Genomic DNA, 15,747 nt, shown 5'->3' with positions numbered 1-15,747 from the left:
GCAAATCGCACTCTAGTAAGAGAGAGTCTTTAGTATGCTTCCATAGAACAATCTGAAAACACTAACCATTACTGTGTTTTTCCTATGTTCTTTACAATTTGTACCCTGCCTGTTGTTAGATCTCAGGTTTAAAGTACAGTAAATCAGAAATGAACACTGCAGGTTTCCCCCTTTTCCCAGACCCAGCAAGAAATTTCCAGTAAGAGAAATGAATACTTCTTTCTTCTAATTTGTTCACATCTTACGTTTTAAGCAAATGTTTCTTCTTAGCACACTGATTTTAAATATCATCTGCTACCATAGCAAAATAAATTATAAAGCTTTAATGACTCTCAATTTGCATTTCTAATCACCCTAGACTATGAATATATATGGCATTATGGGAAACAAGCTGTGATTTATTCCTCAACAGAAAAAAAAAAAGATAAATAACTATGACTACTTAAAAGACAGATGTCCTTATAAATACACAGCAAAATAACTGCCAGAAACAACAGGAGATAAGTACCACGTAAGTCCAACTTCTGTTGTTAATGGTGTCTGATCTCTGCAGTGACTCAAAGGGCAGGTGCAATGGCCAACTGGGCATATTTAAGCACAGAAGTATATCTCTATCATGCAAACACTGAAATGCTTAAAATAGTATCCCCTCATGAACAAGGATTTCCTAGAATGCAAATAGCATAGCTTCAAAAAATGGCATGGCATCAAGAAGTACATCCACCAAGAGAATTCAGTCATTTCAAATCCTTAAATACCACAAAATCTTTCCAGCATTTATATACACGGGACCCAATTGAAAGTCAGTGGAAAAATGATGCAGATACTCAATGAAGAGTAACCTCATAGCAATTAATTTTCCACCAACTTGAGATCTTTTCCTCCTAAAATTGTTAAAACTGTTTTCTTTGCCTGTGATGTAACAGCTTCATTACTTTAATTCAGCGTCCTGGAAGCTGCCTCCCTTTTATCCCAATTGCAGATCCTTCACCCAGCCTCATTCTGCATGCCGTCCGTTTTGTGAATGAAGTGTGAAAACAGCTCTTTGTTTACATAAAGCAGGTAATATGGAGTAGTGTGTGGACACAGGCTCAGCTCAAGAGAGTGGAACTGAGGCTGCACAGCCTGCCCTTCTAACCCGTTCACAACTTCCAAACGTGCCTGATGACTGAAAAACATTCCAGCAACAAGTAGTTATCTGCACACACCAAAGAAGAACTCTGCCACTGCCTGCCTGCTGAGAAAGGAACTGAATAGCAAGGGTTTTGATGGAATCTTAAACATGAAGACTTTTCTTTTTGTTCTGTTTGTTAACCGTCAACCCTGCAGGAAGTACACACAGTATCAGGGCCTTTGAATGCATAAGTGTAGAACATCTTTCCACTTTTTCTAGCCTCTCCTCACTCTCAACAACGATGCTTCTCGTCTCTCGCCCATGATATACCTCTTCATGTGTCTATTCTTTTCCTCAGGCTGTTCCCTCAGCCTAGGATTCTTCCCTCTTTTTCCCCTCTCAGACCTGCTTCAAACCACATCACCTCCTCTGTGGGAACTTTTCTCCTTTGACTTCCCTTCCAGACAAAACCAGCCACTTAGTAAATCAATAGAGGATTTTTGAAGTGAAATAAAGCACTCTGTGTTCCCACAGCACTTCGAGCACAAAACTAATAGACCGTGAAGTAACAGGAAGGATCTGCCATCCTCTGACCGAGTTTGAGTCTCAAAGGCAGGTCTGCATCTTCTTCTCTGCGTACGCGGCACCTAGGGCAAAGCTTAGCAAAGAGCACACGCTCATAAATATTTGCTGAATGAAAACAATGTTCTAATAAAACATTAGACCATTTAACTTACGAAGGAGGAGGCACGTGGCTCTGAGTCCTGGCTTGGAGTCAGACCAATGTCCAAACATCTACCAGCTGTGGGACCTTAGCTAAGCTACTTAGCCAGTGAAGCCCCGGTGTTTTTCCCAAGACCTCACGGACAGTTTATCAACTGCATACTATCTGCAAACATTGAGGACAAATGTGGCACCTGACAGTCACTCCTGGAGAGTCATTATTAAGCAATGCAAAACTAGAAGCTTACTCAGAGCCCTTTAGACCCATGCAACTACCCCCTAAAATGCGTCTGAATCCTGCTGCTGCCGGGTGCTTCCTGGCAGTTCTTACTGGTTTATCAGCACACAGTGTATATAGTAGAAATGTAAAGCTACATCCTTGCACTTACCATTAAAATGCCTTGTTCTGTTTGAGAACACTGATTTCCCTTAAGGAATCAGACCTCTACTTTGTCTCTGCGCCGCCCCACAAACCCCAGCAACAACCCAATACATATCTCAATGGACTAAGAAGCAACCCCACTACTATTCTAAAGAAAAAAATCCAGCTGGGCACAGTGGCTCACCTCTGTAATCCCAGCACATTGGGAGGCCGAGGTGGAAGGATCGCTTGAGCCTAGGAGTTCAAGACCAGCCTGAGCAACATCGTAAGACCCCCATCTCTAAAAATAAATACAAATATTGGCAGGGAGTGGTGGCACACACCTGTAATCCCAGCTACTTGGGAGGCTGAAAAGGGAACATCACCTGAGCCTGGGGAGGTCATCAAGGCTGCAGTGAGCTGTGATCACACCACTGCACTTCAGCTTGGGTGACAGAGTGAAACCATGTCTCAAAAACAAAACAAAACAAAACGAATATAAAACGGGAAAAGCTAAGTACAAAAAAAAAAAATCATAGTTTGAAAATAAAAGAGGAATTAAGCAGAACAGCAAGGGAGCAAATTTAGAGAAGACAGCCTGGCAAAGATGGTCTGGTGTGGAAACAGGGCAAATAACTGTCCCGGGAGGAAGCTACTCAGTCACCAGGGGATGATAAAAAGTGGTTTGAGGATGGCACATGAATTCTAACGAGAAATCTGATGACAAATAAAATTAACAAAACTAAATTTAAAATGCATTCCCATGAGGTAAAAGACAAAATTAGCTAATGCTACCAAAAATATCACTTATAACAACTTGGCTTTAATTATAAATGTAGTTATTACAGTTCCTCTTTATAATGTTTAGCTCCCTTTGTTTTCAGATTTGGGAACTTTGCAAACAAAAAGTTTAAAAAGGTAAATTAAAAATATTTTAGGCAAGCCATTCAAGTTTACAGCTATGAATTTATTTTCTGAGGGTCTTGACCTTAAAAAAAAAAAAAAAAAAACTTGAACTTCTGAATAGAATATCCCACAGAATACAGTGTAAATAAAAAGTTAAGGCCACTCATTAAATATATTTCAAAACTAATAGGTTATACTTTCTAGCGTTCACTGAACATGCTTATTTATTCATTTTTATGGCACTTTTATCATTAAGACATCCTGCTAAATGAAACATTAAAATTATTACCAAAAAGTTTTCTTGTGGAACCAAGCATGGCAATGTCAGCCATATTCTTCATCACCATCACTGAATAAACCAAAATATTAAAATAAACATCCTTCATCTATATACCTGTTTAAAGTATGGTTCTAACATAATAGTAACCATTATAAAGGTAGTATTTCCAGTTATTTGCCAATTTGTCAGATGCCTACACAAACAGAAGTGTCACTATGTGTGTGTGTGTGTGTGTGTGTGTGTGTGTGTATATATACTGTTTCATTTGACTAATGGGATTATTATGAGATTGTTTCCCTTACTGTTCCTGTAAATATTTCGGAAGCAACAAATTCCTACACCTCATCTTCCAATCTGAAAAGCACGCAATCCACTAACATAATAAAGAAATGCTTTTATTAAAAAAATCTGAATTTTGAAACTAGGATTCCATTTGCCTAACTGGTTCTCACATAAGGAAAAATATATCACCACTTTAGCAGTTCAATAGTGGCTCCCAAGTGACCTTGACAAAGTCAAGTCAACTTCCACTGTCTAGACCTCAATCTTCACACCAGGGAGGATAAGCTCCTGGGGTCTTTCTAGCTCTAACATTCCTCGTACCACACATGCTGCTGAGTTCTAGCCTGTGCAAGTTATCCTTGAGCCACAGGTAGAATACAGAAAGCACACAGATTTTGGAGGCTTGTCATCTATGCAACATTTTCAAGAGTCCTTGGTCTGCATCACACAACAGTCCCCATCTTCAGAAAATATAAGCCCATGCACAGCAATGACACTTTTAAAAGAGTAACCAGTTCTAGGAAACCTATCCATTTGCCTGGTACCTGCTCACTTGGTAACATCTATCTTTATCAAGAGTAAAACGTGGTACTCTGATTGGCACAACCCATCACTACCAATACATGAACAACCATATCTTCCTATTTAAGAAGTCAAGCAGTGTGCAACTTCCAAGACCAAAACGATATCTTAAAAGATGGCCTGTTGTTAGAGTTAACAGCATAGTCTTTCTTTAGTAAGATACTAACTACCTCCAGAACCTTTCAACAGATACTTAGCGGGCACACTCTCTGCCATATCTGTCTCAGGTGCTGGAGCTCCTACAGGAAGCGATTCAAACAAGGTCCATACTCTCAACGACTTAGATTTTACGGTGGGGGTGAGGGATGTCGGTAGATAATGAATGAATTAATTAATTAACAACAAGAATATCAAGGAGTATTAAGTACCACATAATTAATTAATTAACCTTGAGAAGATAGAGGTGGTTAATTAAGATTTAGTGATCAGAAAAAAGACCTCTCTGAGAAAGTGAATCATTTAATCTAGATGATAGGAAGGTGTTACCCATGCAAGAGCAGCTGGTTAGTGTTAGCCAGAGAGGCAGGGGCAAATGACTGGAGGTTGCAATTGCATGCTGAGTGTGTCATGTCCACCTTCCCATCTCTCCCCAGGCCATAACCCTTGAGGAGCTAAAACCAAAAGAGCTGCAGGAAGGGAGCTTGAAAGAAGCCATACCCCTTCCTTACTCCAGGTCTTTCAAGTCATGGGTCAGGCATGAGCTGCTAAGCAGAGAGGAAAAAAGATAGAAGTTTTAACCCCAATATGAACTAAATTGTCCAGAGCTAAAAGTGTCAAAATGCTTAACAATCAGTATGGCAGAAACACTGATCCATTAGGACAGAGGCCAGCAGGGTTGCAGAAGTATCTTAGAGGCCTTGAGCAGTACCAGGCATTGGAATTTCTGCTTCATCACGTGTTGGTCCATTTGTCTTAAAGGAGTTGCACTAGTCTCTTCCCAACTCACTGGAAATATTTCAACATTTCAACATTTTGGTAATCAGTATGGTAACCAACACTGGTACATACTAAATGATTACCAAATATTAGATGACTTCTTAGGAGATTTAATAAAAGGGAGATTTGAAAAATAAAATCATAGCTAGAGGTAGTGGTGATGAAAAATAATACAACATACAGATTGTTTAAAATTGATCTTAGCCAAAAGATAAAGAAGCAACAGGGATTGCTTAATAAATGAGTTATATAGAGATTACATAGAGTTACACAGAGTTATATATTCTGATTATGTATAATGCTTCCAAATTAGAAACAGGAAAATCAGAGTAAGTAAATGAAGGGACTTTATGACTTCTGCCATTTTGGTTGACACAAATAGAAACCTATGGGGAAAATTTCATCAGTCATGGAAACTTTTTTGTTTTTACTATGAACGTTATGAATGTCTTGATCCATCATTACTTATTTAACATATCACCTTATCATTAGAATTTTGTTTCTACAAAAGGTGCAAAAGTTTATAGATAAAACTTACAATCTTACCAGTCTAAAACTTGAAAAAAACATGAAGTGGAAGCTAATATACAGAAGATATTTAAGAAATAAGTTTCAGGAAGGGTGAAATAAGAGTAGACAAAGCTAAGGTTTCAGTGCCTGAGCAGAGCTACAGCTCGCAGAAGAGATGGCAGCACTGAGGGAAGTTTAGTGTCCAATCCCATCCTCTATTTACAACTATTTAACAAATGATATATTAATCCCTGAGGCTTCCTACAAACCAATCTAAACATCTTTTACTGGTAAAAGCAAAATATATCATCCATCCAATATCTATGATTACAGTTGATACAGAAGAAAAATTACCATATAATAGAGCTTTTTAATCACCTACTGTGAAAAGACAAAATTCATCATTACATAATGGCACTGTACTTGTTCAACTTCCTCAACTATCTCAAACAGCAGAGAACCAGGAGGAAGTTTTTTCTTTTTTTTTTTTTGTAAAAAAGCCTTTAAACAACAAAAATAAATGTCACAAAGGTCACGCAATAAAACTTATAGGGAAACTTACAGGAAAGTCCCCTTAGTCTGCAGTTAGACACTGTTCTAAATACTGTGGTTACTTGTTTTTGATAAAACAGAGATTTGAAGTTGCCACCTATAAACGATGGTAAGGGGATTGGACACCTTTTTTAATTTTCCATTTTTAACTTAAATTTTGTTAGATACAGGCACATTGGCAGTAGGAAGAGAAAGCTGGCACTGATAAAAAGAGACGGAAAATCCATGAACATAAGATACAGGCAAAAGGGCATGACCAGCAGACCAAAGTAAATTGCCCCACATGCTACGAAAGCCCTTGAGAAAAAGAACACATACAATAACTGATGTTCATAAGACCAACCGCAGCAAATAGCAGCATATTCCAAATCCAAATTCAGAATGGCTAAAGAAAATGAGAAAAAATAATACGCATGCTCTTGATCTTTGAATAAACTAAAAATCACTCACCAACAACACAGGTAGAAGAGGCAATCCTCCCCCAACAACTTTGTCATTGACATCTCTTTGTGCTGTATGCAACAGACAAAGTAGGTTTTGTTTTGTTCCTGAATGTATGATTCTGCTACAACTCAGAAGCACCATCCCAGAACTTAATCATTCCACAATAGGCATTCTCATCTAAAACCAGTGTGCACAAAATATGAGCATTTTTCACCATGATCATATACTAAGTATACAGACCAGACACTCCCCAAGCAAGTCAATGTTATCTTTTAATCTCTTTCCTCAAGTTAAATCTGAAAACCCTTGTTTTCATATGTGAGACAGGGTCAGAAGTAAGGTTACAAATTAAGTATGGTTTATGAAGCCAACTTATAATGTTAGAGGATAAAACTGTTTGTACAGTAAAAGCGGCAAGAATTGCAACCCAACGGTAGGTCAAAAACCAGATACCTAACAATAGTGTAAATGACACTAACCCTTCAAAGCTACTTCTGAACCATGTCCACATGATCCAGTCTAAATCCATGTATGCGGCATTGGCTATACCCATCAATTTCCAATTCTACCTCCTCTTGAAACACCAAGTTAATACTAAAACTAAGCAGCCAGAGGTAACTGATTGAATAAACACTATTAGGGACTTTAGAATACTCAAGAAAAGAGAGTATCATGAGGAGGGGTCCTTGAAGACAAGAATGAGCTGCTATAGTCATATCAATTTGGACATTTCAGAGTTAGAGAAGACCGTTCACAAAATGATTCAATGCACGAACTGGGTCAATGGGATCTGGGCCAATGCGATCTTCTACGTGGTATCCTCAAGGAGGGTTCATATTTACAGGACTGTACAACCGTCAAAATTGAGAAAGCAAGAGGCCAATAAAAAATCAATCATAATTCAGTATGTGGGCAAAAAGTTATCCACATAATGGAAAATTTGAAAGTCAAAAAGAAGAAGTAGAAGTAGTAGTACTAATGGTAATGGTAGTAGCTCTAACAAATCTGATTACATTCCAGGGGAATCTTCTTCAGCACCCACCTGTTATCCTCACATCTTCAAACTTTGACGTACAAAAATCAACCTGAGTATGTGCAAGAAAATAGCTCTATATTGCCCCCTAGTGCTGGCCAGTGCCACTTCTCCTTGGGCTAAAAAACTGCAAGTAGTTCCTCTACTTCTAGTTACTTCCTGCCGCCATCCTTAACATAGACCAACCCCTAAACATAGCCCAAAACTCTGCCCACAGATTAGGAAACAAGCAGCAATTTTTGGCATCATGCATCTTAGGAATGGAAATGGCCCAGCTTCAGATGGCAACAGAATGTGTGTGGCCTGGCTTAATGAACTCATCTCTCCTGAAGGTGTGAACCTACTTGGGTAAAGTGGCCTATGACCACATGCTTCACGACAGCTCTGGGCCCCTTACGAAGTGATGACAGCATGTAGAACACAAGAGAGAACTACAAGGAAAGGACAAAGAGAAGCACAGGTTAGCAAAGAGATTCGGGGAGATGCCAAGAAAGGCTTGATAAGACAAGGCAATAGGAGAAATGATATGGGACAGGAACAGTAAAAAACAGAAGCCAGGAAGCCAGGAATATTGTGCATTGTTGTCATTATGGAGGAGCTTGTCTAGTAAGAAGCAATATTTTGAACTGGACATTTATTTTACATGAGAAAGAACAAAGGTTGGTCTGATCTGTTTCCTGCACTGGTACAGCTGGTGCTGTGGCTCCTTTGATCACTTTCCCCCAGTCCTCTGCAGCTACTGTGATTAGAGATAGATCCCTAGGCTCCCCTTTGATCAGCAGCTCAAGGAGCCTGCAGGTGCCATGTGCCATCACATTAGCAAGTTGTAAGCACCACCATACTAATATTGGCTGATAAATGTGATACTATGTCTTGCTGTGCAGCAGCAAATACAAATAATGTTTGCAAAAGTCCGCAGAATCCTTGTTTTATCTATTTTTATACCCTAAAACTTTCTGTGCTTTCTTAAACATGAACACTTCATAGAGTTTAAATTCAAAGTTGAAGGTTTGAAATACCCTGATATGAAAAGGAAAAAAAAATCACTGTGACTTAAAACTATAGCACACCCCATTTTAATTTTGCAGTTATGCCACTTGTGTTCATTTTGCATGGTTAATGAAGTGACAGAATCGATGATATACAAAGCAGTAAAAACATGTATATTCCTTTTCAAATAACAGTAAGAGCCACCACTTGTAAACAGGGCATTAAACATTCCAATTTTAGACAGCCTACATGAACATTGTGGTTTCATGTGCAGTATAAAATTTCTATTTACAAAGTATTCTCAAAAATGACTTCATAATGGTAGATGAAGAGAAAAAGAGTTTAGAAATTGAATGATGTAAATCATATGGGTTCAGAGGCTAAGCAAATTACACACCCTGAAGCTGCCCTGGCTTTATGAAAGGAGCCTTTCTCCAGCTCTGTGCAATCCCAGCCCAAGGGAACTTGCATCTGAGAGTTTTCTAAACATTTCAGGTACACTTGAAAGCTGAAAGTAATTCTCATTTCCTATGCAGGATTAAGTCGCTTCCAGCACACACAAAATAGCAGTCATTCACCGACACATACAAAAACACACCACCAGAAAGGTAAGGACTTCAGAGTACAAAGGCAAGTTTAAAAAACAAAAAATAGGGCGCAAGAGAAATACACTTTTTAATTCCTCTAAAAACGACCACACAGCCTCTTGACCTCTATATTTCCTATCTACTCATTGATTAATTGATGACTTCGACCTAGAGTGCTTCAGTTCATGCGGCTGATACATTTCCTGACCGACCCCCCTCGCCCTCCCCAAATCTGAGTAAAGTCAAACATGCCAAGACTCATTCATTTTGGATTCGTTTTTAGAGGCAGTTCTTGAACTTCTAACTCTGGCAATGAGCGAACCTGCAATGTGCATTTGAACTGACGTTCACAATCGCTCCCAGAATGTCCTCACTCTAACTGAGGCTGCAGTGGCACTCACGTTGCCCTCTTGGAGCTTTGTGGCAGCTCCCGAAGTTGCAAACTACACTTAACCTTCAACAGTCCATGCCAGTGAACGGAGCGCGCATTTGCATGTAGAGACCAAAGATACCTTCGCAGTCTGGTATACATCACATACCAACGCACAATGCCAACGTTAACACACACAGCGAGAAACAAGCAGGGGGAGAATGGGGGAAAGACTCACCGTTCTGTTCCTTGTTGCTGGAGAACTGGAATTTACTACTCAGGTTGGATTCCGCCTGAGTCCCCTGTCTCTGGCCGGCCAGGGCAGATGTCAGCAGGAGAAGCCTGAGGAGGAGCATTTGGCTGACTGGGACGAGAGCTCACTCACGGCGGGCACTTTGGAAGCAGCGACTCCCGAGTCTCTTTCACCACCGCCAGGGGAAGGCTGCACTAGGGTGGAAGCGCCGAGCCTGCTCTGGCAGCAGAGAATCGCAGGGTAGTTTCCACATAATCCCATCCAAAACTTTTTCCTAGAGCCCTCTTCTGTGTCTCCAGTTTTTGAAAAGGATCAAAGCAAAACCTGGACCTGAACCAGTTTCCCAAGGTTTAAACAAATCCTGAGCTGTGGCGAAGTGGTGGGGGTGGGGGTGAAGGCGAGGGAGGAATGAGGGGGTGGGGACGCGGGGGAGCGGGGAGAAGTCACCAGCAAGTTGCTGGGAGCACCTGTCAGTTCGGGGGACAGGACAGAGGCGAAAACTCAAGGGTCGCGAGCAGCCAGACTGGAAGCCAAGTCGGCGGCGAGCAGTTTCTGATCAATAACAAAGCTGCCAATAGATGCGGCTCTCCGTGCGCCCCTCTCCCCCGCCCCACCCCCCACCCCCGAAGGGGGAGGGGGAAGAAACAAGGCGAGGGCGCCGCGGCGGGTCCCACGGGCCGGGGCGCCGGAGCGGGGCCGGGGGGCTCCGGGCCGAGACCGGCCCACGCGCAGGCGGAGAGAGGCCCCGGGGCTCCTGCTCCCCAGCCCGGTGCGCAGTCGGCGCCGCGTCCCGAGCGCCGCAGCACGGATTCCGGCACCTGGCTTGAGTTTTCCGCGACCAAAGTTCACCTTGTTCGGGCGCGTCCCCTGCTCCTCAAAGCCTGGGGCAATTCGGCCGCTCGGGGTCGCCGCGGGGCTCCGGTCGTTCCCCTCCCCTCCCCCCACGCCTCGGGCTCCGCGCTAACCTCGGGGCTCGGCGCGGCGTCTCCGCACGGGGTGAAGAGGGAAGGCCGGGGCGGCCGGGAGGATCCGGCTTGTCCCCTCCCCTTGTCTACCTTCCCCCCGCCGGGCGGCAGACAGGAGGTGGGGGCCCTGGGCCGAGTCCTGGCGGAGCGCGCGGCTGGCGAGCGGGGGAGGCTTAGCGGCTCTCCGGCAGGCGGCCGATGGGGCGGGCGGGGGTCGGCGCCTTTGGGAGGGGCAGCCCCGGGCCGCGTCCGCGCGAGCGGGCTGGGCCGCCCACTGGCTGTCAACAGGTGCTGCGCAGACAGGGGGTGCTCTGGGACTCGCTGTGGGCAAGACCCCGATGGCCCAGGCGAGGAACGCGGCCAAGGCGGCCCCTGCTTTCCTTTCCACGGAACACCTCTAACCCCAAATACAGAGCACGATGGGTGGTGAAGGGTGCTGCAGAAGTAAGAAGTGGGAAAGAACTTCTTGCAACTCTCCTTCTGCCGCCCCCTGTCGCCTGACTTGCCATTAGTTTCCAAGAGGGATCTCCACTCCCTACGGTCTTTGCTAGGACCCTTGGCCAGAGTTTCAGAACGGAAAGAAGGGAAATGAATTCAAAGGTTTTTCTCCAATTTCCAGCTCCCTAAAGCAGGACAGAGAAAGCAAAAGTAAAGGCAGCCAAAATAATACTCATTTAACAAGTACTATATTTACTGAATGCCCACTCTGTCGGGCACTGTTTAGAGGCTGGAACCGTAGCAGTGAAAACAGACAAAAGTCCCTGCCCTGGTGAAGCATACGTAGTAGCTGGGCAGCGTTAAGCTAATAGCAAGCTCTTCTGAGAACGGCGTCTAAGGGACTCAGACGGATCCTGCAACCTTGGACTTTCCTACCATACAGCCTCTAACAAAACTAGGCTGCCCTGAACCCCTGTTGATAGAATTGTTTACATTTACACCAAAAAGGTCGAGAAATAACCGAAATCTGTATGTGGCTTGTGTTCAGGCTGACTTGGAGAGAGAGGCTGATGCTTTAAGACCTAAAGTTCTTATGAGGTAGTCTGAAATGAAACACACATGCCAAGCAGGGCCTATGGTGGTTCCATGTCTGCTAAATGTGTCTGTGACAGGATCCAACATGCTTTCTTTGTGGAGAAGCAGAAAATCATTGTGAATGTGTTGAAAGCACAAGCAGAGAGTCAGAAAATTGAATTTTAAAATGAAGCTACTTTTGTGTAATAATCAAAATGAAAACAATATATATCAAGCAAGTGCCATGGCAGGCAAATCAGCAATATCACCCAACTTCTTGTGAAAAAAAAAGTCAATGCAACAATTCGACCATCAAGGACACTTGGGCTGGAACAGAAAACCAAAATAGCAATGTCCCTGCAACTAAGGAGTGGCATTTGAGCAAGAACATATTCTTACTGGACCAAAGCAGGAGCTGATCCTTCTTCAGTGGTGATGAAAATGCCAAGCCCTCTTTGTACACTCAGACACCAACTGGGGCCAACCAACCAGACCTTTCTGCTTGAAATATCCTAGTCGTCTTGTTTTTTTCCTTTTTGAAACCTTTTAAAACTTCACCGATCTGTCTCATTCTTGAAAATTTCACCCACCTGTCTCATTCATTCATTCTTATCCCTTTACCACTTCTATCTACAGAGTACTAAATATACATTAAAGGCGAATAAGACCTGATCTTTGACTTTAAGGAATTTACAGTTTAGTGGACAGAAGGTTTTTTTTTTAATCAAGTATGGTATTTTATTCGAGTTAGCAGCTCCACAACGCCAGTGTGACTCCATATTTGCATAATATATTCCAAAAATATTTTGTAAATTTGTGAGGGTGAAGGTTTTATTCCCAATTTTAATAACATAATGGGAATTAAATAAAAGACATGCCTTATGAATCCATTGTAATCTATTTGTCATAAAATTCATTATTCTCCAGTTTTTCTAATTTTGTGTGTTTGGTTTTCTAATCAGCATTTTTCTAAATGAAGTTGTTATACGTCCACAGAGTTGAGTTTTCTGACCACCCACATAGAGGGTGTGTGTGTGTGTGTGTGTGTGTGTGTGTGTGTGTCTGCAAATGTAATCCATTTGCTCTCAGGAGATTGGACGGGTGATGACTACTCTTTATTTTGTATCATTTCATATTGGCTAGAACAGTGCTTGGCACAGAGTGGTAATAAATAAACACTCATGACTGACTGACAGGTTTCTTTATTGGAGTCACTTACATTCTCCCTGGAATTTCAGCGCAATGGTTGTATTTGAAAAGTTACAGATGATCTAGAATAATACTCTACCTCTGCGTTTCACCTCATCCATATTCTACAGATTGATTTGACAATCGCCTTATAAATAAAGTCAGCCAGGTGTTCCTGAATGACCCCTAGACAAAATCACATCCACATTGGCCAATTTCCTTTCAATGTACTTGCATTGTCATTTCTTGAACTGCTCTTGCCCTTGACGTAGTTGATTCTTTTAACACATTATCCTCTGCCTGTCTTCCTGCTCTATTTTGCTTGTTAACCTTTTCTAGAAAAATGAAATCTTTGCATTAAAAGTAAATGTTATTTAATCCAGAGTCTGTGCAATTACTAAACAATATATTTTAAATGAATATGGCTTTGTTTTGGCCAAAGCATTTTCCTTGATGAAAGGCATCTGTTCCACCAACCAAGAGAAAATAATTTCAAACATTCTTTGTGGTTTTCATGTTTTCTTAAACCTTAAGAAGGAGTGCCCGTTGCTGCTGCATGCATGAAGAGTATTACCTACAAATTCGTATTAAAGAATATACTTGGTGGTTAACAATGATACTTTGGGGGAGGGGGTGTCACTACTAAATTTTTTTTAAGTGAAATAAGATTTTAAAGCAACCTACTCCTTTAGCTAGTCACTTAACACCCACAGGGGCAGGAACTATGGGGACATATTTTTGCCCCAAAACAAACCATATCTACGTTTTTTTGCTCTTTATTTTTCTGTTTTGATCCTAAGACACACACACGTGCATGCACACACACACAGAGGCATATGTGCAAAGCTGTTTTAAGACTTTTCCTAGGACTTTTCAGTATTTTAGTGGCAGATAATTGAGCATGAATTCCTGAAGTCGGGAAAGCTTTGTTCTACCTAAATACTCATTGTGTTTTGACAATGACTGACAAGTAACAATTTTTTATATATATATATATATGTGTATATATATATATATATAAGGCAGGGCTGAGGATATCATTAGTAGGCAAAGTAAATGCCCACAGACCACAGCAGGAATAAAGACTGTGTTAGGAAGTAAATAAATAAATAAAGTCAGTAGTCTGTCTTAGAGTCATCCTCTTTTCTCTCCACTTTTTCAACTACCTCATCTTGAGAAATATGACCCGCTATCTCTAGGTTACGAGGATATATATCAATACCCTGTTTTTCAAACCAAGAAATGAGACACTTTTCATTACATTTTATTCTGCTAGCATCAGGTAGCTTTTACCTCCCCAGTGTATCAAATGCTAATCTGAGAAGGCTTTACCTGCTGTGGCTGAGGGTAGAGGGTTTTGCTGAGGCTCTGCTCTAGAAGAAGACACACTTTGTCATTCTGACTTTCCTGGGGAATGGATTTGGAGGATGGGGAGTTAAGAGAAGTGTGGCCTGCAGAAATGGACTTCAGTTGGCTCTCTGTGGCCTTTCCCTTTGAAGTAAAGCTGCTATTTCCTTATTGAAATCATGACTTAGTATGCATAGATTTTTCCAAAATCTTAGAAGTGTTTGTCTGACTCAGAACTCAGAGGGAGTAACTAGCCAGAAACAGCCCCAAAGAAAGAGAAGCCCTAGTAACCTTTGAACCACCACAACAAAAGATCATTTCACTGGGAGATAGGAGGTCACGCACTTAAGTCTGGCTTTACCACTAATAAACAGTACAACCTTGATCTGGAAATCTTCTCTGCCCCTCAGTTTCCTTTTCCTTACATGAGGAATTGCCACTGGATTCTGTCTTGGTCCCCCTACTGCTTTAGAAATTCTCTGAGCTATTATAGATAATAATGGCAAGACTTTTTCATCTTCAGTGTGCCTCTGTGATAATAAATTATCAGCACAAGTTTCCTAGCCTCATATCAGAGGTGTCTTCATAGCTGGCAAAACAGATGATGAACAGGTGCTTCTTTCTAAACTTGCTCAACTAGAGCAGTCCTATTGTATCTGTTATTGTCATGGTTTGAAAAAAACAAGTTCTAATGGTAATCAGAAAGAAGAGGGCAAAAGAGTTTGGAAATCACCGGCTACAGCAATTATACAGGAATATCATTGAATTCAAGGAAAATAAATAAATCCCCAGGCCTTCAATAGGTGCAGGTAGTCATATTTTACTTTTCAGTATTTGGTTGTAATCATGCTAACAGCCTCAAAAGAGGCAAAGTGCAGTCCTAAGTGGAGTGTCAAGGTAAAAAGAAATAGCTATTGTACATAACTGAGTTGTAAACACTAAGGAAATAATATTGTTGTTAGCCAAGAACAGATGGCCAAACTCATACTGTTCTATTGAGTCACACTGGTGGAATGTGAAACAATCTGGAGAGCAAGGGGTATCCCCTAAAAACGTGGACAGCAACACTATGTTTGGCCATGTCTTAGAGTCAATAAGATGTCATGTTTCTCTCTCTTGAAATGATTTGTAGGATATGAAGGCTGTTGTCCCCATTGTGACAAATCGTAGTAAAGAGGCCAAGACACAGCTACAGACCCTCCTTTCTCAGATAGTGACCTTCTTATTTCAAAGGTCATGGGAGAAGGAGCCTTTCACTTTGTGATCATTGTTTCAAATGCAGTCCTTTCCTTGGCTACTAGCCTTTGTAAAAG

At 41.6% G+C, this 15,747-nt stretch overlaps 1 protein-coding gene across 2 annotated transcripts in view; it reads right to left on the bottom strand.

Annotated features, from left to right (window-relative positions):
- The window catches only part of PDGFC (platelet derived growth factor C), a 215,833-nt gene extending 204,917 nt beyond the window's left edge, over window positions 1-10,916 (bottom strand). For both annotated transcript variants that reach the window (XM_003899300.4, XM_009207763.4), the window contains exon 1: window positions 9,909-10,916. In XM_003899300.4, the coding sequence (XP_003899349.1) occupies window positions 9,909-10,026 (118 nt within the window). In that variant the 5' untranslated portion in view covers window positions 10,027-10,916. The remainder of the gene's footprint in view (window positions 1-9,908) is intronic.
- Between the last annotated feature and the right edge of the window lie 4,831 nt (window positions 10,917-15,747).

Source organism: Papio anubis, chromosome 3, assembly GCF_008728515.1.
Source record: "Papio anubis isolate 15944 chromosome 3, Panubis1.0, whole genome shotgun sequence".
Classification (NCBI taxonomy): domain Eukaryota; kingdom Metazoa; phylum Chordata; class Mammalia; order Primates; family Cercopithecidae; genus Papio; species Papio anubis.
Note: the sequence above shows the minus strand (reverse complement) of the source record. Positions and strands in the feature narration are given on the sequence as shown.